This window comes from Brachyistius frenatus, unplaced genomic scaffold, assembly GCF_029030835.1.
Source record: "Brachyistius frenatus isolate BFR_SWC_R1_liver_20210118 unplaced genomic scaffold, ASM2903083v1 Contig_15, whole genome shotgun sequence".
Lineage (NCBI taxonomy): Eukaryota > Metazoa > Chordata > Actinopteri > Embiotocidae > Brachyistius > Brachyistius frenatus.
In genome coordinates, this window is record NW_027210614.1 from 4,322,501 (window position 1) to 4,347,500 (window position 25,000).

General features: G+C 38.9%; 1 protein-coding gene across 1 annotated transcript in view; it reads right to left on the bottom strand.

The window, feature by feature from the left end:
• csmd1a (CUB and Sushi multiple domains 1a) overlaps positions 1 to 25,000 on the bottom strand; it is a 389,222-nt gene that overhangs the window by 178,356 nt on the left and 185,866 nt on the right. Inside the window, exons 4-5 of the mRNA XM_069693686.1 lie at positions 11,359 to 11,553; positions 10,482 to 10,689 (exon numbers count right to left, since the gene is read on the bottom strand). Coding sequence (XP_069549787.1) covers positions 10,482 to 10,689; positions 11,359 to 11,553 — 403 coding nt within the window. The remainder of the gene's footprint in view (positions 1 to 10,481; positions 10,690 to 11,358; positions 11,554 to 25,000) is intronic.

Sequence of the window (25,000 nt, forward strand, 5' to 3'; positions counted from 1 at the left end):
AAGCAGAGCAAAAGCTATGGACAATTCTGAGGGCACTATATACTGCCCACATTTCTAGACTCAACTAAAATAGCAGACAGGTAATATAGTGGACTATATATTGCAGCAAATACTGAAGGGGGTAATTTCGGACACAACCAGGGTTTTGCACCTGACGCTGCATGTGACCTGCATATGCAATCGAATCTGATTTATTTTCCTACAGGCACAAACAAAGCAACACAAATTGCACAAAAATTATTCACAAAAACTAGTCCTCATTTAGAATCAGAAAGGCTCTTTTTCCTTTTCCTGTTATCAGCAAAACAAACGCCGTGCACTGGAGAACACCTGAACAAGCGGAAAAAACAGAAGTGAGAAAAATGTTGCCTTCTTGTTAGAATGAGGAATACTGTATATTAAATTAGTTTTATAAACTATATACTTTATTGTTGTGCATACAGTCTTTGTTGAATTTATATTAAGTAAACTGCATCTAACATTAGCATTTGCATTCTATATTAAAGTAAAAAAAATAATAATTAAAACTTCACAAATTACATTGCAATTTTTGAGAAAATGCACCACAAAATTAAGCATTTTTATTGCAACAATCACCCAAAAAAATCTGCAAAATCCTGGAGGGACTGCACAGCAGTACGTGGTGCGACGGAAATGTTCAAATCTTGGCAGGAGTAGCAGCGTATGTAAATTATGTGCTCAACACATTACTAGTACTACAAATTCCTGAGAATCCAGATAAATCGATGTATCATCTGCTCATTTCATATCAGAATCCAAAATCAGAAAATTAAAAAATGATTAGTTATTTTATTATCCATCTATGAATTCCAAAAAAATAAAAAATCTAAAACAGTTTGTTTTTCATCCTGTGGATTTTATGCTCCAGTCAGAAATAGAATATGAAAAAAAGGGCCAGGGACTAAGTTAGATTTTGATATTCAAACTGTCTGATTTTAGTGACCAAGAAGTTACTGACTTTGTGTGTTCCAGTTTCTAAGTTGAGGCAAATACACTGGGGTGATGGTGATAGCAAATTGAATGTAATAAATATGAGCTTGAACATAAATATAAGTGGACTTTTTTCAACAAAGTGTTTTGAAATATGTCACAGCTTCACTTGTGTGAACAGATAAAAAAAATTTACAACAGAACATTCAGTATAATGTTGTCATGGATACAGTGACTTACACTGTGCAGCAACATGAGCCTTATTTTATATTTGTTTATATTTTGAAAATAATAAAGTGTGCCATTTCTCTCTGATGTGTACCACTGGCTGTACTGACAACTTTCACATGTACTACTTTGGTTTTGAGGAAATCTCAAAGACCAGAAGATTCTCTGGCAAGCTTTGAACAGTTGCATTCCTGTTAAGTACATGCATACAGTGAGGTACACTGTGCTGCAAATGTAGCACATATCAATTAATATAGTCAATATTTGTTTGTATTTTGGAAACTTAAACATGCCAAATTAGCTATTCAAGGTTAACAGTTGTAATTATGAGATTCTGATCCTAACTGTGATAGTTTTCTAATAATTACCAAATAATTTACAATAAACTACTGGGGCCAGAGGTTGAATGCTAACAATTAATATAGATATTACAAAAATGTATGTTAACATATTAATTTGAGACTATGTTAAACTAAATTAAATAGATAAAGTAATTATTTGGAAAGAACAAAAAGGTTAGGCAATATGAAAAGATAAACCTAAAAAGTGCAAGATATGGTGCATCTCTTCCATTATTCATGTCCTCTGGGCAGCTGCCTGTCACTGTAGTGAGGGAGAGACAAGAGGTCAGAGAGGAAGAAAAAAGAGGGATGAGATTGAGCTGAAAAGAAGCATACAAACAAAGAAGGAGCAAATTAAAAGAGAAGAGAGGAGAGAGTGATTAAAGACATGTACATTTGGTGAAAATGAACCGGAGGCTGCACCACAGAAGTTAGGTAGCTATGGAGATGGAGAGGTTGCCAAGAGGAATGAAGAGGAAAATAGAGGAAGAGATAGACAAAAGCAAAGAGGAAAGAAAAACCCACATAAAACCATGCAGAGAAAAATATGGGCTGATGGATGAAGGTCCCAGGACAAGAGGTGAGTGCAGGAAATTCACTTACGTGAACAGGAAGAGAGAGGTTAGACTAGCTGAGGAGGTGAGGTCAAAAGTGATAAAAGAAGAGACAAGGAGATAAGCCTAAATGAGGTTGAGCATTACAAATACCAGATTGCAAAGAATAGAGATGAACGAGAAAGAAAGTGAAGCTGGAAGGAGCAGAGTTATGGAAAAAAAGTGAGGAGAGACAGAGAAGGAAGGACAAAGGAGAGAGAGAAAAAAAATCACTTAAAACTCATGAGGATGAAAACAAAGAGCAAAGTTTCAAAGAAAAGACAGAAAGTAGAGGTTGCACAACTATAAAAAGAGAGGAGATGAAAGCAGAGGAGAGGAGAGGAGAGGAGAGGAGAGGAGAGGAGAGGAGAGGAGAGGAGAGGAGAGGAGAGGAGAGGAGAGGAGAGGAGAGGAGAGGAGAGGAGAGGAGAGGAGAGGAGAGGAGAGGAGAAACGACAAAAGGAGAGAAGTTTGACAGACCTGAGAGAAGTAGACAACAGAAGAAGAGAGGCCAGGACACAAAACAGAGAGGCGATGGGAACAAAGAAACCAAAAGCAGGAGAGGGAGATGTGTGTGCCTACTAGAGCACTTCTCTATTATTAGACCACTTGCGTTTTGGTGATACATGAGCACAAAGACACAGACATAACTTTCTACCATAGGGACACTGTTGTTTTGGCCCCTACGCTCGCGGTTGGCTGCATGAATTGCTGGCAAAACATGATTTATAACTTTATTCCACTGTTGCACTTATTGCTAGTCCCTGTGGATGCGAGCATCTGCAAAATGACAAATAAGCACTGCAAAAACTAAATGATTGGATACAAGTCAGAAAAATTAAAGCACATTATACACAACAGATAGCTGTTTATTCCAAGTGCGTAGTGCAAAACCCGGGTACACCGCTACTTTTAATCTCATAACACACCCACGCATTCACACAGAAACACACGCGCGCGGACAATCACGCAGCCAGTAAACATAATTTAAAATGTAAATGTACTAACAGGACAAGAGAGGTGTTTCAATGTGGAGATGAGAGTCAGAGAGGACTGGCGGTTACAGAGAGGGGAGCAGGGGAGCAGCAAACAGGGGGGAGTGAAACAGGAAGCTGGCAGGAGAGGGTCAGGAAGCACAGGATTGAAAGGGAGGCGTGAAATGAGATGTAACAGAGGAACATGAGGGGAGAGCAAATAGGAAGAAAGATGAAATTTGGGTAAGAAAGAGGGTGGAAAAGTCTGAGCCTATTTCTTTGGCAGATGTCACAGAATCCGTCATGGAGAGGCAGCGAAGATGGACAAGGTTCATCCAGAGATGTTGCAGTCCAGTTGTGATGCTATTTTAATTTACAGATAAGTGCAGAGCCAGGAAGGTGTGTTCAAAGGATCAAGGAATCACACGCCTAAACCTTCCTGTGATACTCTACCAAAGTCAAGATGCCAGAAAAGAAATTCGATCTGATTGTTGAACAGTAGGAGGAGCAATGTGGGCTCTGTCTTGGTTTTCCGAAAAATGAATCTTCATTGTAACCATTTAATGTTACTTCCGCAGCGATTCGCTTCGCTAATCCTGTGTTTACGGGTTTTGTGAGACACTTATGGCTGTATTCCCCAATGTATTCGATTAGAGGCGCATTGCCTTCTCTCCTGTTTGTATTGAAAACAGAAAGCAAATTAGCAAGGACATGGCCATGTCATTTCTGTTGTTTGCAGACGATGTTGTCCTTATGGGTCTGTCAGACAGTCATCTCTGATTCTCCTGAAGAAGTGTGATTTGTTTTGGATAAGAGTCAACACCACTGAGGATGTCATGATGGAGACTATAATTGACTGCTTGTGCCATGGAGATGAGCCGATGACTCGTGGAGAGGAGTTCAAGAATCTTAGGACTTTTAAGACTAGCTGGTAAGTCTGATGAACAGCAGGACAATGGTGATGATTAAGAGAAGCAAGTTAAGGCAGTTCTGGAAAATGGTAAGGATGACTTGCCAGTCTAGTGAGAGGGGCAACAAGTCCATCAACCCATACGATCACATAGGTTGTTTGTTACTCCCCGCAAATACAACCCACAAAAGTCTCGAGAAGGGCTCTGTGGGAGAATCAGGACAAGCCACAGGAGCTACATCTTCCACCTGGCTTTGACTGTGACTATTGAAGACGAAGGTGTTAGAGGTTGTCACAAAAATTGACATTATGAGTTGCCATTGTTAGTCAGTGGCCACTGAATTAATTAATTTTGTCCTGTTTAAATGACTAGAAAATTACCTGGATAAGCAACTAGAAAATGGATGATTGAATGGAAATTACTTTTGTTCTACTGTTTCTATTGCAACCAATAAAGTAATTAAAAATGAATGAGATTGTGCCACTGCGTACCTGTGTGTGTGTGTGTGTGTGTGTGTGTGTGTGTGTGTGTGTGTGTGTGTGTGTGTGTGTGTGTGTGTGTGTGTGTGTGTGTGTGTGTGTGTGTGTGTGTGTGTGTGTGTGTGTGTGTGTGTGTGTGTGTGTGTGTTTGAGAGAGAGAGAGAGAGAGAGAGAGAGAGAGAGAGAGTAGGAGCTAATAGAAACAATCAGAGGAAAGTGAATATAATACAGCATGTGTGGTGCAAATTTACAGAGTACATTACATGCCAAGACGAGGAAAAGTCAGAGGTTCATCATAGTAATTAGGATTCATCCTTACGATGATTGAATAAATTAGTATTTGCATAAGTTACTTTTTAACCTTTAAAGGTGCTTTGAATTAAAATTATCTGTTGTACTATGCTGTTCACAATAGGTTTGTTATTACTTTTAAATCCTGTGTGGCTTAGAATCACATAACAACATATGTTAGCTATATGTAGAGAAACCCAAACAGGCACATGAACTCTTGCAAGTGTCTCAGATTAACAACAGAAAGCTGATTTGTGGCTAATAGTTTTATCACTTTATGTGGAGTAATGCTGTTATACATTTAGTGGGAATAAATCACACTTAGGCTAAACAGACAGGATGAAAGGGGTTTGTTAATTGTCAAAAAAACTGAGACTCCATCAGCCTCTTTAAATCAATGTAATAAAACACTGCTGATTAGAAATCCTTGAACATCACAATGATGCTACATTATAGTATATTTTTGAGTTTTCAGCATTGGCTATGGTGTTAAAATCAATGTGAATAAAGTGGCCAATAAGGAACAAAATGTGAATAACCGTTGTTGGCCATGTTACTTGGATATACAGTAAGGCACTTGGGCAGAGTAAGAATTCATTCAGTTGAAGAAAATTGATAGTATTAACACTGTTGGCCTTTAAGCATTGAAGTTTGCCTTTACTTTGAGAGACTGAAATAGAGGAGAGGGGGCAGAAAGGGGGCAGGGGAAGAGAGAGAAGAAGGGATAGCCAGAGGGAGTGTTGAGAGTGCAGAAAACATTAGAAAAAGTGGTGAGAGAGAGAGAGAGAGATAAAGGAAGGAGAAAGGGGTGAAGGGTGGCGGTTAGGTCGTAGAAAGCAGGAGAGATGCTTAAGAGCTAGGAAGACCTACTCTAAATACCCACATTTCTGCTCAGATGTGAAGACAACAGCTGCATATTACAGATAACAGCCTATATTCCATTGAGAGCCTAAAAAATGGGTTGTGTGTTTTTTGATGTATCTTTAAACATATCTGTTATTACCTCAACGAAGGAGATTACCTTTGCAGTTTCTTTGACCGTTTCATTGTTTGTCAACAGGATGGTGGAAAAGTGATGTTTTTTTGTGAAACTTGATGGAAGGGTGAAGCATGGGTCAAGGAGGAAGTCATTCATTTGGATCCACCACTTAATTTTCACTTTCATTAAAATTGCGAGATTGTGCATTTGGCCGACTCAATTCCATGCATCTTAAAATCCAGAAGATGGGAGTAAATTTCAATAGTAACAAACACAGATCATTCTAGAAATACAAGAACTCCATAGCACAATTCACATTCAAAGGTACCAGAAATCCCCCGGGATACACATGTACTCGCTCAAACATAATACAGCGAGCAGTCATGGAGAACTCGGGGACAGTGGTTTCATGGGGGAGAATAGGAACAGGTACAACTGTAAACAATGCCTTCCTACTCTTCCAAAACTACTCTTACTCACATAAAAATGGCAAGTGTCTGCATTAAACTTTTTGGCGTAGACCTGAACTCTGCGAGTGCCCTTGTAACTAATTATAAATATTGGTTGATTGATTCATTGATTGAATATCCTGCACATATTTGATCTTTTACAATGCAGTATTCAGTAGAAAGGCTTAATTGTGAAATTTGTATCGTTGGTGAACCCTTTTGTTTCTGTGACATCTCATTTGGGATCTGTTTGTTTTTCATTTTGTAGTAATTCACCCTTAGGATTGTTGTATATTTTATTGGCTGTCTTTGTTTTAGTTTCTGTCCTCACCTGTGCCTTGTTATCCAATCAGTTAGTTGTGTACACTTGATTAAGCCTCTCCACTTCACAGTTGCCAGGTTGCCTTTGTACACTTTGCTCTCTTTAGTTTAGCTTTCTTTGCTCCCAGTGTCACTTCCCCATGTTTGAACCTTTCCTGCCTCGACCTGATTTTAATATTTTGCCTGCTACATGCCTGTTTTGTTTGCCACACAAGACTTTATCTGCTCTCTTGTGTTTTCCCTGCATTGGACTCAATTCCCTGGGTACGGTTGTTATAGTTTAATTATACAGTCAAAAACGTCAAATTTGTATTATGCTTTGAAATGAATAAATGCATGAAATATACAAATACAAAATCAATGTCTCCTCCACAAGACAACCACTCCTGCTTGGAGAAAGCAGCTGCTTTACCTGAAAAAGTACTTCTAAATTTGTGTTCACTGTCTAAATTATTATTTTTCCAAGATAAATCAGGATTCTCATATTGATTCCTGTAAAAGATGAGCATATGCAGACACTGAGAGAAACTGATGACCTTCTCAACTGCGTACATATATATCTATGTGAACTGTTGACATTTCACTTGCTAAATATAGAAATAAAAAGAAGCACATGCTGTAAGCCACACAGCATGATAAAACCAGTAGACTACAGTAGGCACCAGCAACCAAATACCTGCAGGTCTTATGAAGTCTCTCTGTCTTCCTGACCCTGTCTCTGTCACTTATTTTGTCCCTTAGTTGGCTGCCTTCATTCCCCCTCGCATCCTCTGCGCAGCCTAGGGCACTCTTTTGACAGTCTGACCTCACTCAGCAGGCAGTTTTCAAAACATTTTAGTCTAGCAGTTTAGTTGCTTGAAAACTGGGAACACTCATTATACTATCCAGGATGCAATTTTTTGAATTAGAGTAAGGTTGTACAAAATGTTATGACAGTTTAGTGGTCCAAAAACATATATTAAAAATATGTCTGCAAAAATGAAATTTCTTTTTCAAGAAAAAAAAATAAAAGAAATGGCATGAAATGTTGCGGCCATTCCTCTAGTCTGAGAAACTGAAAAAAAGTTGTCTAAAAAAAAGTCCCGACATATGTGTGTGTGTATATATATATATATATATATATATATATATATATGTATATATATATATATATATATATATATATAATATATGTGTATGTCTGTGCATGTGCGTGTGTGTGTGTGTGTGTGTATGTGTGTGTGTGTGTGTCAAGTAGTGTTTGTGGGTATGTGCGTATTAGTGACAGCTAGTCAACCTGACATTCATCCTGCCAGCTAGCAGACAGGAACATGAAACAGGAAATTGCTTTTGGGACAGCCAATCAGAAAAAGCTCTCCGTAAACAGGAAGAACCCGTCACAGTGGTCCTGTCAGGTGTCAGTCATTTTCACAATGACCTGCCCACATGCCTCAGTGAAAATGTCAGTCATCGTGTAATCCCACCTCAGGAGAAAAGTATTTAGGATTGCATTAGATTCTACATCGTAGAAGCCCATTCAATTTTAGTTTTACAATATATATTTTTAGGCGTCCATTGGTGGATTTAAATATAAAACATTTAAGAGATATAACTGCATCATCCCCTGCTTTGATTTCAGGTTGGGAGCTTTGTTGTATATTCCTATCTCTCTTTGTTTTGTTTCTGCATTGGCACTGTAACCTATATAATAACATTAAAAATGTATTTTCATTTCCATTTATGTATGTGTAGCAATACATTTCAACAGATTTTATGCCTTTGTAGTACAAACTATTTTGGTTGTGGAGCATAATATTACTGGCTACTGTGGTTGATCATCAAAATAACTGTCAAATTACCTTCTTCTATGGTGCATAACTGTTAAACTGCTTTTTTATTAAGTAGGCTAAATAGCAAAATACTTCAAGATGTTGCAGAATGGTCATGTGAAAAGGTTACAGTTGTTGCAGTCCCCATTTCCCATGTGAAAACACATTGGGTATACCCTGTAGTACACTCCCTTTCTTCCCCCTGCATTGCAGAGGGTGGGTTGACAGTGGTCCTTGAATGTTATACTGTCAGAGTCAGGCTTTGTGTGTATGTGTGTGCCTACTTGAGTGTGTGTAATCTGTCAGAGCCTAGAGAAACGATCAACAGCTCACCCTGTCAGAGGGCCACTTAAGACCTGACACAGACACACACCCACAGACACACAAATACACCCAAATCGTATCATGTGAATGCCAATGGTTGATGTGTACCGCTCGGCTGGTGACAGGACTAAACGCGCAATTATTCTCCATTCCTTTTGTTTCCATCTAGTGCTATTTTCTGTGCCTCCTTCACTCCACTTATTTATCTGTTGACCTATTCATTCTATTTCTTTGCAGGTTGCACCACAATCATGAACCATTTTCTACACATGGAAGACATCAATTGCAGTCACCAGAACATGAAAACAGGGACTGATGTATAAATGCATTTTAGAAATTCGAATTATCAGTTGGAGAATATTAATAAAAATTAATATTGCAAATTTGTGTTACTGTAGTTACACAACATTGTCTCAAATATGTCCACTACATACAAACATAGCTGGTTACATACACATTTTTGTTTTTGAATTGCAAACTTAATGTCACCTTTTAAAGATCTAAAAATCCTTTGGGATAATTCAGCAGTGATAAATTAGGCTGAAGAGTTTAAGTCATAACATATCTTTTCCAACAAAGGATCACATAGACCATGATGCAAATTATTCTCTGAATTTGAATAATAAACTTTTCACGTGACAGCAAAAAAACGATCACAGATGTTTAGAAAAATATTTAATTGGTGCTCTCATAAAAGAGACTAATGTCAAATTCCTTTCAGTTAAAATAATTGCTCCTCCTTAACCAGTAGATGCAAAATGTGGTGTAACAAAGTGTAGTGTAGAAAAGCATGAAATGACGGCATTTTTTAAATTTCCTAAATTTTGTGTAATTTATCAAGTAAAGGTTTCTGAATATGTATTTTCTGTTTCAGCTACATGCTGCTTCCCAAATATATGACACATAGTGAAAGCCTGCAGTCGTCTTCCCAGTCTACTAATGTCGATTTCTGAGCAAACCTCGGCGACAAGCATCTCCGTTATCTTTGTTATTACTGAGGGAGGCCAAACGACTTTTTCACTTTCCTCTCTCTAGATTTTCCCAGCAGTAACTTGAAATAGTGACAATCCTGCATGCTTAACCATTGGGCTGCCTTCACCACTGCAAAAACACATATAAGGCTTCATTGGAAATGTGTGATATTCTGAACAAACTAACGTGAACTCCAACAGCACTCTAAATTTAAAAAGCAGAGTGTGTTCTGGCACAACAAAGTGCCAAATTTCAAACATGACCACAGAAAATGGGAGTGAAAACGCAACAATTCATCAGTTTCCCTGTGGGATTTGAATAAATTGGGAGAATCAACAGGACTGTGCAGCAATCAATCAGCAGTTCTATCTGCCCTCCCCAACAATAGCATTACTCCTCTTTCAATATTAAATGTCCCTCTTAAAATTATGCATGTAAGAGAAAATTGCAGTGAAAATGACAACTGTTTTCCTTAACGTGAACAAGCTGACAAAACAATGGGACCTATTAATTCTTGGAAAGGAGCATCTTGTGTCTGTAATTCACAAAAAAAGTGGAGGATGTTCACTTTGTTTTGTGTATGTGGTATATTCTTGCTCATTCTTTAGATTTGAGAACCTGTTGTGTGTGTGTGTGTGTGTGTGTGTGTGTGTGTGTGTGTGTGTGTGTGTGTGTGTGTGTGTGTGTGTGTGTGTGTGTGTGTGTGTGTGTGTGTGTGTGTACCTGCGCTCATTATGTATTCATATATCACTCAGCACATGGTGCCTCAGTCCTGCTGATTTTCACAAAGACTCCTGTGTCTTCCAACAAACACTACTTTTTTACTCAACATTGGAGTCCGTGTGTGAGATGTGTCTTACCATATGCTTGGTGCTTCTGTCCCGCTGATTTCTAGAAAGTCATATTTGTCCTCTAATAAGAAGTCATTGAAGACAAGAGCTATAGTGTCCCCTGGTTCAGCAAGGATGGACCATGTACAGTCCAGGTTGTTGTCATACTCTGCAGGATATCCAGGGCTGGTTATTGAACCTGCGGTGCCCCGTAACGTACCGCCACAAGCTCCCTCCGCTGATTAGAAACAGAGGGAAAAGGACGGCAAATGAGAAGGAGAAGGAAAAGAAGCCTTCAATGTACATAACTATTTTTCCAAAAACATTATACACTGATTTCGGTGCTTACTTTCTGGGGATGGCTTTGATTAAAAAAAATAAAAAAATTAATCTTTTTCAAAATGGGTTTAGCAAAATATTTGTATATTCTTTTCTGATAAAGGTACAGGTTAAGGAAAACTCAACAACTCTTTCCAACTAAATTGATACTGAATTGAGTATTTAACATGAATCACTTCAGTATAAAAAAATGTCGTTAGTACTTTGTCTGTATTTTTACAGACTGTACTGGCTCTAATGGTGGAAACGTGGACAAATCTGTTCTTGTCTGTAGATCAATGAACCATTGGAAGGGCTTTGCTCAAGAACTTTGAGCTCCATCTGGTGCATGCAGTAGTTTGATGGGTAATTTGAGTCAGACCTGTCTGCGCGTTAAAAATAATCAATACACCAGGGCTTTCCATCTTACGGCTCATGATCTCGTGTTAAGTTCTTTCAATTCTCATGACCTTAGCAATATTATTATTATAATTTTTTTCCTGATGTTTATTTTAGTGCCATTTAGCATTTGTATAAAATACAGCTCAAATCAATTAAACTAAAATGAAAATATATTTATTCATCTTACCTCTACAAAATGGAGATGGGAAGTCCCACTGTGCTCCACTGCCAGGTGAAACAATGCATGTGAGGATGCTGTGTCCTTCTAGTACAAAACCTGATTCACAGCTGTACCGGATCTTATCCCCCATGTTGTACCGCGAGCCATGAATGACTCCATTTGGAATGAGGCCGGGGGTGCCACATGTATGGCTTGGCAGGACTGGAACACAGAGAAAAAAAACAGAGAAAATTGTTGTTAATTATATTAGATCTATAATAAGAATAACAAAAACAAACCATTTGCCCAGAAACAACCAAGTTGCTCGATCAACCAATCAAAGAAAAGCGAGAAAACCGCAGAAAACTTGTATAGTCATAGCTGTATTTGGGCCAATATATGATGTAGGACATTGACCTACCAACCATTTTGGCTTGAGACCTCTTAAAACAGGCCAATCATGCATCTATTAGTAAGAGAGTCATTAAATAATTCTTACTTTCTTGATAAGGTAAAACTACCCAGTATTCCACAAGATAAAGCAAAGAAAAAACAAGTTCTTCACTTGCATTAATTTTAGGCAGTTAATCATCTTGTAGCCTCTTGGATTAATCTTTGATATCCATCAGATAGAGCTACTTTTATATAATTCCTACAGTGAGAATACACCAAATACCGACTAAAAGTATCAGCAAGGCAAAATGCAAAAGATATGTATGGCATGTTTGGTTTTCTAAATCTCCCTAACCTTGGTATAAACCTGAAAATATGTTAAAGTGACTGTCTGGTATTTAGACTTCTGGCAAGCAGTTTGCCTCCAATGTGCATCTGTTGTTGCCCGTTCTTAGATGACAGGGAGCAGCTACAGGCAGCTCATGGTATAACTAGGCCAAAATCAACTATGACTGTAGCCAACATGCCTTAGCTCCACAGAAGGGGCAGCAACACAGCAGCTGCAGAACAACCTGGCCGAACTCCACAGAATCTAACCCTGGTGCACGCCGTGTGTTATGTGTATTTGTATAACTGGAGCATGTTAACTTGCTGGGTATGTAATGTGTGTCCAAATGTTTGTGTGTGTGTGTGTGTGTGTGTGTGTGTGTGTGTGTGTGTGTGTGTGTGTGTGTGTGTGTGTGTGTGTGTGTGTGTGTGTGTGTGTGTGTGTGTGTGTGTGTGTGTGTGTGTGTGTGTGTGTGTCTATGGGGTTGCACAGCGCAGTGTGTCTACATGTAAGGGGGTATTCAGTAAGTCAATCTGTGTGTTTGTGTACGCTGTTCCAATTAAACGCGAGCATGGTTAATTTGACAAAGCTTCACCATGAGACCCTGAGAAGTAGGACAGGGAGAAAGGGAGGGGTAGGGGTGAGAGGAAGACAAAAAGAGATAGGAAGAGGAGAGAAAAGAAAGGAGGATGAAGCGACAGCAGTAGCAGAATGATTAGAGACAGAATGATGGAGGAAGGCGAAAATGGAGGGGAGGAGGAGGCGACAGGAAAGAGGAGAGACAGACACTCCAGTCAGACAGGAAAACAGAGGTGAACTAATTGAAGTGGGCCCTAAACATGTATAATTTACTCTAATTGACTCATTATTTGGATTGTATGAAGTCATGCATCAGAGGCAAGTTACTCACACTCAGCTGACCATGCTGTCCTCTGTGCAAACATGGTGCCTGCTTTGTTTTAATAAGGTGAGGCGCACAACCAAATCTAATGCCGAAACTGAAGCACTGACTCAAGGACGGGAAAAGAAGGGAAAAGAGCAACAGAAAGAAGAGAGACTGAAAGGAATCATGTGTCCGAGCCAAGTCATTAGTCACACTTACATGACCGTACAGTGGTGTCTCTGCCAAGCTGGCACGTTTAAAAAAAAAAAAAAAAAAAAAAAAAATGCCTGTTGCACAATGGGTTTGCTCATTTAGACTGATGTCTGAGGAAAACATTGGAAGGAATTAGTGGGTATTTTAGAAGGATAAAGTGTTCACAAGTATTGCTACTATCCAGATAATCTCACACTTTACAGAGGCTTTTTTGCTACAGCTTGAAGAAAATCCATTAAAATGTTGTTGTCTGGTTGTTGTTTTTTTGCTCTTTTCTCAGTCATCCAACGTCATGTCATGTTTGCTGGATTAGCTCCAGTGCTATCCAGCTATTGTGTGCTCGCCAGTATAACAAATCAAACATTTTCTTCTGGGGGCTTCACAAACTTTACAGCCTATGGAAACGTTTATTGATCTTAACATTTGACTCTGCAAAAATAGAGAATGAGCATATTTTCCAGAATGTTGAGTCACAGTTGGGTCACCAAACTGTCCCCAAATTTTCATTATTGAGAGAACTTTTAGGCATGCTATGGGAATTTACCATTGCTTTAAGAGGTAAATTTCACTGAAAACTACACACATTTAACATCGTATAATGAATAGCATCATGTGGCGAGTGCATGATGGTATTCATTCTGCATACATTCAATGTATGAGGCTGTTTAAAAAAAAAAAAATCATAATATAGACAGTTTCCAGTGCTGAAAGACAGCAAGTGGGTTATTATCACAACAAATTCAAATTCATATCATCAGGATATTTTTAGGTTATTGCAACCTAATAATGAAAAAACAGACAGCAATGTGAGCTGTGTGCACAATGCTGTGATGTGTTTGTATTGTTTTTAATCAGTAGTTTACAACCTTGTTTAGCTCTAACCTCAGGCTTGGGATGGTTCAAATTAGCCGTTTGCAGTTGTATTCAGTAACATAATCACGTTGAATACTCAATATTGAATGACTCTCTTGTTTACAATTGAAATTATTCCAACCATCTGTGAGTTAAGGTCATTTGGGGTTATTTTACATAAAGAGTGATTCATAATTATGGACCAAACAGAACAGAAAAAACTAATCAGATGAGCTCAAGTAAGCATTGTGTTGTCGGCTGTACACTCGTGAAGAGCACTGAGGACAATGCAGCCTCCTCATCATCTCATTAAAGCAGATTTTGTGGGAACTAAATGTCCAAACACAGAAGTACACAACACAAATATGTCACATCCGTGAAAATGTGTGCTCTCTTAGATGTAAAACTTTTGCATTGAAAATCAGGTTGTTAGGCTGTTATCCTACACCGAGTATTGCAGGTCATTTCCAATCATTTATCCAAGACACCTAAATATATTGATCCATATTTATTTATCCACATACAACTGTTCTCCTGAGGAGGCTGTAGCCAGCCATGTGCTTAATTTGATGGTGCTGATACATCCACAAGAACATCACCCCTCACTAACTTCTCAGCCATGAACATGACTGCAGAATTGGATCTCCATCTGTGCGGTCTGCGTGGTAGTGAGGAAGAATTTGATCTATTTGCACCAGACATCATCAGAGGAGAAACATGCTACCTATATGCATGTGTGTGTCTGTTTGTGTCCTAAACCTAGTGTGTGTGTGTGTGTGTGTGTGTGTGTGTGTGTGTGTGTGTGTGTGTGTGTGTGTGTGTGTGTGTGTGTGTGTGTGTGTGTGTGTGTGTGTGTGTGTGTGTGTGTGTGTCTGTGTTTCTGGGCATTCCTGTATATGTGTGTGTACTTGTATTAGTTATGTTGTGGGGACATAAATCTGTTAACACTGTCAGATTGTGGGGAAGAAAGTGATGTACAGCATTGAATTGTAGGCTGAAGACTGAGTTTAAGACTTGGGGGAAAGGCTCAGGCTCGGGGTGATTCTCCAGCCTAATGAATGTAAGATGTTCTAATGTCCTCTGAAGTGATGGAAACACAACTGTGTGAATGTGTGTTTCTCTGCTGAAAATGACTGATGATGCTCCTCTGTTGTGTTTGTCCCTTCCAGCCCTTCACAGCCTGAGGGCAGGTCAGTGTGTTGCTATGGCAACTCTAGGCCAGGGCAACATTTTAGTAGGGATAAGAGGTGATGGGAGACAGGAGATGAGAGCCAGGCTAAGAAATGACAGTAACATGCAGAGAGGGTGACGGGGGAGAGAGGAATGGAAAGAGGCAGGAAGATAACATGTTAAAGAGGGGAAGGATAAGTTGTGTTTAAAAGGAAAGAGCAAATGAAGGATGACGGAAGTAAACAATGAGAGCCAGAAGGAGTGAGGAAGTGAGGGAAAACAGGAAGAGAGAGGTGTTGATAAAGGCTTTTGTTAAAATATTAATACATTATTATCACTGTCTTGCAGAATCCTTGCACATACACAATTGGATCCTATTTTATGTTTGATCCTTTTTAATTTCTTCCTCCCCCTCTGACTAAATAAAAAAAAAAAACATGATCCATGAGTTTCTCTATTGCTGCCAAACAGCCTCAATATGCTGATTCTAGCAGGACACTAATTAAGTGATAACCCTTCATTCCATGTGTATCAACACAAAGCTTTGGAGAAAGTTTGCCCAAAAAGAAAGAGATCGACAATTTCTTGTTGTGCACAATCCAAACTCTTTATACTCTGAAGCACTAAATTAAGCCGTGGCCTGTTGGAACTGTATCTACACCGAAAACTTAAAATGAGAGTTATGGCACTAAACAGCCGCTGCTGAGAAGAAGTTAAACATCATACACAAGATCCTCTGCACTACCCCGGCACTGTGTGCAGTATATTTACACTGACATATATTAGCTTACGTCCCCTAAAAACGCAAAGCAAACAGCTCCTCGACTCTGTTGTTATGGATGCATTAAAGCAGTTACTACTGGATAAAAGTAAACTGCCATAACCTGTTGCTTTCTCCCAGTGTTGTAAATGCAGTGCACTAATGAAACACCATTATTCACATCCATATACATAATAATAATATATATATATATATATATATATATATATATAAAATCCAAATTAGTAACAATTACCAGGCCAAGGGTAACAATTATGTATGATTTCTTGCATTAAAATGGCAGTCACTAAAACCAGCTGAATTCAAATAGCAACCAGCTTTCAATGTGAAGAAACATACAGTACAGATACTGAAATATGCAAAAAATAAACTGCATGCAACTATGCCAAGGGATCTAAATACTACGTATTTGATGCTGTTTGTGAGCTGTCAGTGTCTTAACGTGTATGAGAGTGGAAATAACCCCTACTTCCCTGACAGTAAGAAAACAACTAGAGTGAAATATATCTGTATCCACAGCATGTAACTTGCCACAAGCTAAAGTTGGAACAGATGTTTTGTCAAATCTAGTTCCTCGTACCTGGCAAAAATCAAAAAAATATTGTTTGGTTTCCAGGGGGTGTAAAGTTCAAATCAAGCGGAACCAGAACAAATGTCAATACCGTGTACACATATTGCCAAACAGGGATTTGGACAGATGTTAACATTTGAAATCTGTCTGGTAAAATTCAACTTTCAGAGAGATTAAAACTTTGGTAGACTCGGTAACTTTAAAAAAATAAAAGGATTCTTTTCCGTTTGACTCAAAATTCAGGTTAGTTTTAGTCCTGAATCCGCGTAAGTAAATGTAACTGTACAGACAAAAGGTATACAGTTCAGTAGGTACGTCATTTTCCATAAAAAAAAAAAAAAAAAAAAAACTTTTCTTCATAGGGGGAGATTGGCTCCTTTCATGACCGTGTTTTCACACCCATCATCTTTGTGTAATTGTTAGTAAAAGGCATGGACAACATTATTTCACCTGTCCGCCATTTAGAGTCTGAACAAATCCCCTCGTATCCGCATCTCTGCTGGGACCCTGAGTTCACATTGAAAGCATCTCTCAATGGGTGCAATCCATAATCCATTAACACCTCTACTGAAGCTCCCATGGTGTACATGTATTAACAAACAGCAAACGCCATACTCCTTTAATCTGTGATTCTTGATGTAGAGTTGTTGCTGTTGGAAAGATGCCAAAGCCCCTGAGCTAAATGGACTCCCCAGCACCGCTAGTGCTCCCATGGTGTAAATGTATTAACAGCTTCACTGACACATTGTACATAATAACTCTAACCAAACAAACTGTAATGGGGCTCCTGAACAATTGTGGCCAAGGGCCATAGCTGATCGGAGGCCCCTCACCACCCACTGAGCACTCCCAGCTTTAATATGTCAACAGCTAATGTGACATTTCAGGCTGTGCTAACTCATTAAACAGAGACATTAAAGGGGCATTTCACCTTCTGAGCACACCTTTGCTCCAACCAATGGTCATTCTCCATTTTGTTTTTGACATATGTGTTAGAGAGGCGATCGTTTCAGGGTAATGCTCTTAAGAATAGCTTTTCAAAGGTGATATAGAGGTACTGTAATTTCTAGGTTCAAATAGGTTGCGAATGGGTATTGTGGTACTCCTACTGTAAACTGCATTCAGAACATCCGTATGATTTCATTATGCAACATTAAACACTGCATAAACCAGCATGTTCTAATGTAAAGCTTTTGAGCTGCAATGATTAGTCAGTTAATCAACTCAATTATCAAGCAGAAATTCAAAGCTTTTCCCAGCTCAAGTTTGTCACTTTTGAGGATTTGCAGCTTTTCTTTGTCATATTTTACAGCAAATTTAACATCTTTGGATTTTGGACTGGTTTTTTGGACAATTAATTTGAATATAACAACTTGAACTATAGCATATTGTGAAGGATATTCTTGATTTCTTTCACTTGGAGACAGACAATGGTTCAATCAAGAAAAAAAACTAGCATTTGTTCGTCATACTCCTTGCAATGAACATTAGAAATTTATGTTATACTGTTATGTTCACGCACCGATATGTAAATTATTCACAGCTCCACTGATGTTCCCAGGAGTACTTAAAGTATAAGCCAGCTGTTGGCTAGAGAAATCAATACTACTTTGGCTCCAGCAATGATCAAGCTTTCTGGCATAGCCTACACAATGGCACTTAAAACCAAGAGAAACCTACTGCAATGAAGTCAAATAAACACTGCATGGTTTGCTTGATTTGTTTTTTATTCAATGCAGCATGCTGCACTGTACATCCCAATGATATTACAGATCAGAGCTTTCATTGCTGCATTTATTGCTTTGGGACAGAGCGCTGTTTATTATCTCAAATAGTGACTGCACTGTCCAAGATAATGAGAACAACATTTCTGAATTCTGCTCGACAGTTCTGGATGTTGGATTTTCCTTTTAAGTGTGCCAACCAGCGATGTTTCCAGCATTAATTCCCAACGATCACCAGTGAAGGAGGGCAATCAGAGTACAGACTTCACTTTGTTCTACAACGAGAGACTACCATAGAATAAACCACAGCCTAATGAATCAGGGCGAAACAACACCAGTGGATTAGAAGTTGGGTGTGTAAGGATAATAGCACTGCAACAGCAAAACATGTTGTATCTACATACAGCACTGCAGTCTGCAGCCCTTAGCTGAATCCTAAACCACATTTAGGTGGGGAAAAAAATTCAGCCCCTTAAAAGTAACATTTCTATTCTGCTCCCTTGGTGTAAATGTATTAAAATGTATTAACACTGCCTTTCCTGTGTTCCCTTGGTGGAAATATATTAGCAGGGCAAGTGACATTTCCAGCAGTGTTTCTCATCAATCATCTGCTAAACAGAGTAATCACTGTAGCAGCTACACTCTGTTAAACACCAGCTCTCCTCACCCTTTTCAGCAGGAGTATGAAACCAGGAAATATTGGTTGGTAATATACAACATCCCCCATGCTGTGATGGCCAGGACCATAAGGACCAGCAGTCACAATAATCACCAGTTTTTTGCACAGACATGGAGCAGAAGCACGGGAATACTGTACCACAGCCACCACTTACAATTTTAGACCTAAAACGGATCGCTCTGTTTGTGCCCACTCTTTTACAATATGCAACCATGTAATTAAAACAAATATAAGGTATTTTTATTTAGCATATGTTTATTTTGAATATAAAACCATCCTGATACAGTACTATTGCCATGGGATTATTTTAGAGCAGCAGTAAACTATTTTTGAGTGCTTGTGGGAGACAGACAAAGCTTAAAATCATCACCTTATAAGGTTGTCAGCAATTACAGATTCACACAAGCAGCTGGCATTGAGAATTACTAGCAGTCAAATTGAGGTGTTTTTAAATTTTTTTTTTTTTTTTTAAATCTTACTCTAAATGCTCCACCATGTTTACCAACTAGTTGGTAACTTTGCCCATCTGCTGTGTTAGCAGGTCATTTTTACAATTTTTTTTCATGAATATTTTTTTAGGGTTCATCACTTCAGATAATAATTTTACAATAAACAAATATGTTGATTCAAGAATGAAAAATGCATCCATTTATTTACACTTTCCAGCCCCTCCTGAAGGATCCCAAGGCATTCCCAGGCCAGATGTGCTATACCCAGCGTCTCCTGGGTCTAGCCCGGGATCTCCTACCAGTTGGATGTGTGTGGAAAACCCCCAATGGAAGGCGCCCAAGAGGCATCCTAATTAGATGCCCAAACCACCTCAACTGTCTCATTTACACGCAAAGGAGCATCCTTGGAGGTCCTTTCCCTACATTTAAGGATGAGCCTGGCCACCCTGCAGAGGGTTGGAACACAGATCTACTGGTAAATTGAAAGGTTTGCCTTCTGGCTCAGCTTCCTCCTCACCAAAACGGTCCAGTACAACGCCTGCTTCACTGCTGACACCACATCAATCTGCCTGTCAGTCTCCTGCTCCATCCTACCCTCAATTGGGAACAAGATGCCAAAATACTTGAACTCCCTAACACTGAGCACTCTGTCCCAACTCAGAGGGAGCAATCCTTTGTTTTCCAGCAGAGAGCCACAGTCTCAGACTTGGAGGTGCTGACTCTCATCACAGACACTTCACGCTCGGCTGCAAACCACCCCAGCACAAGCTGAAGGTCATGTTCTGATGAAGTCAACAGAACCATCATTTGCAAATAGAGAAGCGATCCTCCCAGCTGTGCCTTAAAACCTTGGCTATGAAAATCGTCTTTTTGAATGTAACATGTTATTGTTTATCATACCTTTAAGGATGCTTAAGCTAGTGTTGACACAGGAACTGCTGTTATGAAAGGCTTCTCTCATTGGAACTGTTTACTCCTGCATGTCAGAGTATGTCATTACTGTGTTATATTATTTTGCTACAGTACAGACTCATCAACCCAGAGCTCTAGTGACTGTGTGCCATTCTGCTGGGACACAAGGAGCAGTTGGTTATCAAATAATGATACCCAACCTTTTCAGACCTGAAGCAGAGAGGATTATCTGCGGGCAATAACAATATTGTAGCAAAGAGAACCATTACTTCAAAACAGAACTTGTTAAATTGAAGCTTCAGGGATTCATGCTTGAGACCTTTTTGCTCTCACACTTCAGTCCTCCTTTGCTGTGTTGAGAAGGGCACCGTCACCTCAGTTCCATTGTTTCTTGTTCTGTCGTTCCTCTTCAGTAACAAAGCCTATTCCTGTGCAGGACTGACACAACTTTAAGTGCTCCATTTTAATTATTGTGGCCTCTCATCACCCCCTCTATTCAAGTCAATTGGGGTCTGGAAGCTGTGTCAATGCCTGCAGTTCACCTGCATTGTTATGCTCTTGAGACTTCAAATGTTTTGCCCTTTTGAAACAACAAATGTTTTTTTGCAGGAACATTTTATACTGTACAATTAATGACGGGCAAGAGATAGAGTTATTATTAGCCCACATTTGCAGGCACAGGGGAGGTCACTTTGTGTTTTGTCTTAAAACTAAGACTTACCCTTAAAAGTCCACAGAATTTAAAGAAATTAAAAGCTGTTCTGATGTAGATTATCACTATTGAAAACCTATAAGTTTTCTCAAGGTTTTGAAGTTCAGTCAATGCTGGTCTAAGTATTTTTTTTTTTAGCTCAAAAGAGAGAACAAGGCATGAGAGTGAGCGAGCCTTGATGAGATGATTGACTCTCACTGAATACATGGGGTGATCTTATTCTTGAGATACTCATATGGCAAAGAAATCAGAAGTGAATGAGCCTTATAATATTGATAAAGATTCAAAGAAAGATTACATTTTCAAATATTGTTTAAGGTCCCCAGCAGAAGGTCAGCAGTAAGGTGCCACAAGCTGGCAAAAAAATGTCCCTACGGATGTCCACTTTCATGTTTTAGTGTTAGGCTGTGGTTATTACCACTGTTATACAACAGGACAGGACAGGACAGGACAGGACAGGACAGGACAGGACAGGACAGGACAGGACAGGACAGGACAGGACAGGACAGGACAGGACAGGACAGGACAGGACAGGGCAGGGCAGGGCAGGGCAGGACAGCTGACTTAAAGTAATACAGTAGTCCTGATTAAATTGAAGAAAAAAGGCCAACCTTTTCATAATTTTTGTGGACAGTATTTGATAAATAAAGAAACCAGAAACAAATCATATTTAACGCACAAAGTATGATTGTTTTGAACCTCATTTGTTCTGTTTGTTTTTACACTTGTTTTTAGTGGTGAGTTGTTGTTGTTTTTTATCCTACTTATAAAAAATTACACTAAAAACATAATTAATAAGCAAAATTGCAATGTTTTCAAATCTCAGTTTTGTTTTTAATAATCCCACATTTGTCATTAAATCATCAGACCTGATGCCCAGTGTGCCCAACAACATAATCGTGGCACGTGTTTGTTCCTAAATGTTTGAAGCAACGATGTTTTTGCAAAGCGTTGTCTTTTTGACATCATGTGAAACAATAATGACACTACAACAATTTTGGGGGCTGCACTCCTGGCCGGTAGTTGCCATGGAAACAGTGGCCTAGCCTGAGGCTACAGAGTGCTGCAGGGGACAAACAGAAGAAACATCCGTCAACCTCTGTATAACACAACGCTGAACACATCCAGAGTTATTTGCTCTTAAAAGGGACATCTGCTCTAAAGCAGTAATCACGTGTAAATTGTTTGATCTGGGACAGTTCAGCATAGATTTGTAAATAAATGCAACTGGCTTTCAAAATGATAATCTGGAGTCCCAAGACTTTAATCTGTGAGACATCAGAGGCACCGTCTGTATTCTAAAGGACCAAAGCCAAATTTTGATCTTGCTCTGTATTTTTAAATTGCCATAACATCAGTCATGGCTAATGGCTTTACTTTGGTTCATGTTTCCTGATGCCTTCACTGGTCTGTTTCCCGTTTTCTTTGAATCACGTCAACGACATATTTTAGCTTTCAAACTAAATGATGAAGCTGTTCTCTTCTGCATATTCTTTAGTAATGATTAATAACATATATTCAACTTGCAGCATTCTAAAATGTTCACCTTTAATGTAACATAACATTTGCATTGCTATAAATAATGGTCAAGCAAGCAAAAATTAGCTTTATACTTGAACTCATACTGTATTTAAGATCTGAACTATCTCGTCGATATGAAAGTAACCAGTGAAGCAGCAGTTTAATTGTGATACTCTCCGAGCGATGCATTACTGAAATGAAATAGTATTACGTGCTTTAAAGAAATGACTGCAACAAAAAGAAAATACAAAGTCAGCAAGCAAAATGTCCATCTGTCTTTCTGCTCGGTTTTCTATTTAAACTTTTTATAGAGCTCAATGAACCCTTCACAATAACTCCTGAAGGTCACCACACCTCACAATGACAGGCAGTCCGAATGAATAGAAAGGCTGCAGCATCTCATTCAGCTAGAAAAACCTAAAAATCTCTAAAAACCACATCCATTCCCAGTCTCCCATCAGTCTCTCCCTCACTGTTCCTCATCATTCTCTTCCGTCCTCTCCAAAGAAGCACTATTAACCCATCCTGTTCCATCCTTTTCCTTCCTGTCATCATTACTAAGACAACCCTGACCTAAGTAGAGTTTACATAGTAAGAGTGGCCTTGCCCTGAGGCTGTGTTGTGTCAGAGGGGACAAAAAAACACAACAATCAACATCACTTGCCTCATCAATACTCACATGCATGAGGACAAACACATGCATGTACAGTCAAATACAGGCAAAGAACAGGAGCATGAAATATGTGCTCCTGCAGGTGCAAAGAAAATCTATTCTTTTTATGGAGAAAATATCCCTGAATGGTGTGTGCAAAAATAAAGCGGGACCAGCCAGCATGTTAGTTTATGTGTGTCTGATTACATCTACCCATGAGAGTGCTTTTATTTTACATGTATCACGCGTGTGAAGTAGATAAAGTGACTGGCTATCTTACCATGTCAGAGAGTGCAGCAACAATCAAGTCAATAATAAAGATCATAATAAGTCTGGATCAGAGACGGGGACATGGCAAAAGTATAAAACAAAACCTTACAGAACTAAACAATAGAACAATGTGTGCAATACTAATACCTGCTACAAATACCAAACATGTTTGAATGCTAGAATAGAAAAGAATAAAATAAAATAAAATAAAATACAGTTGAAGTGTTGATAGACCATAAGTGTTGATTGCTGGAAGGTTTAAATAGACATTAATCATGGCTGTCCCTGTTGCTTATTGCACCTTTCTCTCTCTCTCTCTCTTTCACACACACACACACACACACACACACACACACACACACACACACACACACACACACACACACACACACACACACACACACACACACACACACACACACACACACACACACACACACACACACACACACACACACACACGCACACACACACACACACACAGGTCTAATACATCTTCATTTAGTCTTGCTGTCCTCTGGGCACATTTACATCTGTCAACTCACTATACAAAATGGATGGATGGGCTGGTGGTTTGTGTGTCTGTCTTCATGCTGCATACACGTGAATCCATCTGTCTGCACGTGTATTTATCTTTGTATATCTGCTTGTCCAAATTGGTCTTTGTGTCTTTCTCATTGTACATGTAAGAACCCTCTGTCTTGCTATATATATATATATATATATATATATATATATATATATATATATATAATATAGATACATACACACATACTTGTGTGTACACCGTGTGTGTTTGTATATGCCTGTGCATGCGTGCAAAGGAGTCAATTTCCTTGGTAGGTGACAGTTCATGGTCCCCTGGGCACCACAAAATTGTGGGTAAACTCAATGTCACAACTACTCCCATGCATCATCAGCGTGACAGAAACAAAGACCCACACAAGCACCAAACACACAATATAGTGCTTTAATTTGATTGTGAAACATTGCATCATAGCTCATGGGGAAAACCAATAGGCAGCATCAATGTAAAACTTAGACAGAATGTGTTACTTAATTGCTCAATCATTTCCACAGTTATTGTACCATTGCAAGTAATGTTCAACTAAAAGACACAAAAGCTCATATTTTCTCCAAGACAGGTTGAAAAGACTGATGTGGTGAAAAAAGGATAACTCACATTCTAAACCAAAGAAGAGAAAGTCTGTTGTTTCTACTGTCTGCCAGATGAGGAGAGGGAACATTAGTCAGTGGGCAGTTTGGGGTGGATGACTAAATCTTTCTTCTAACACACAGGAGTGGGCTGTAATGGTTTAACCGTTCAATTGGAATAATGGTTAAAAATACCGTGCCATTAGTAGTCGTACTTTTATTGCTTTGTTATCACTACAATTTCTCCAGTAAAATGTCAAGTAAAAGCTGAGACTTTGTTCAGGTAATTTGGAGTTTGTAAGGGTGTTCTGTCTGCATCATTGATTCTTCAGAAATTGCCTCAATAAAAAAAAAAGAAGAATGATGATATTAATCATAGGTTTAACTACATTGATTATCATTAT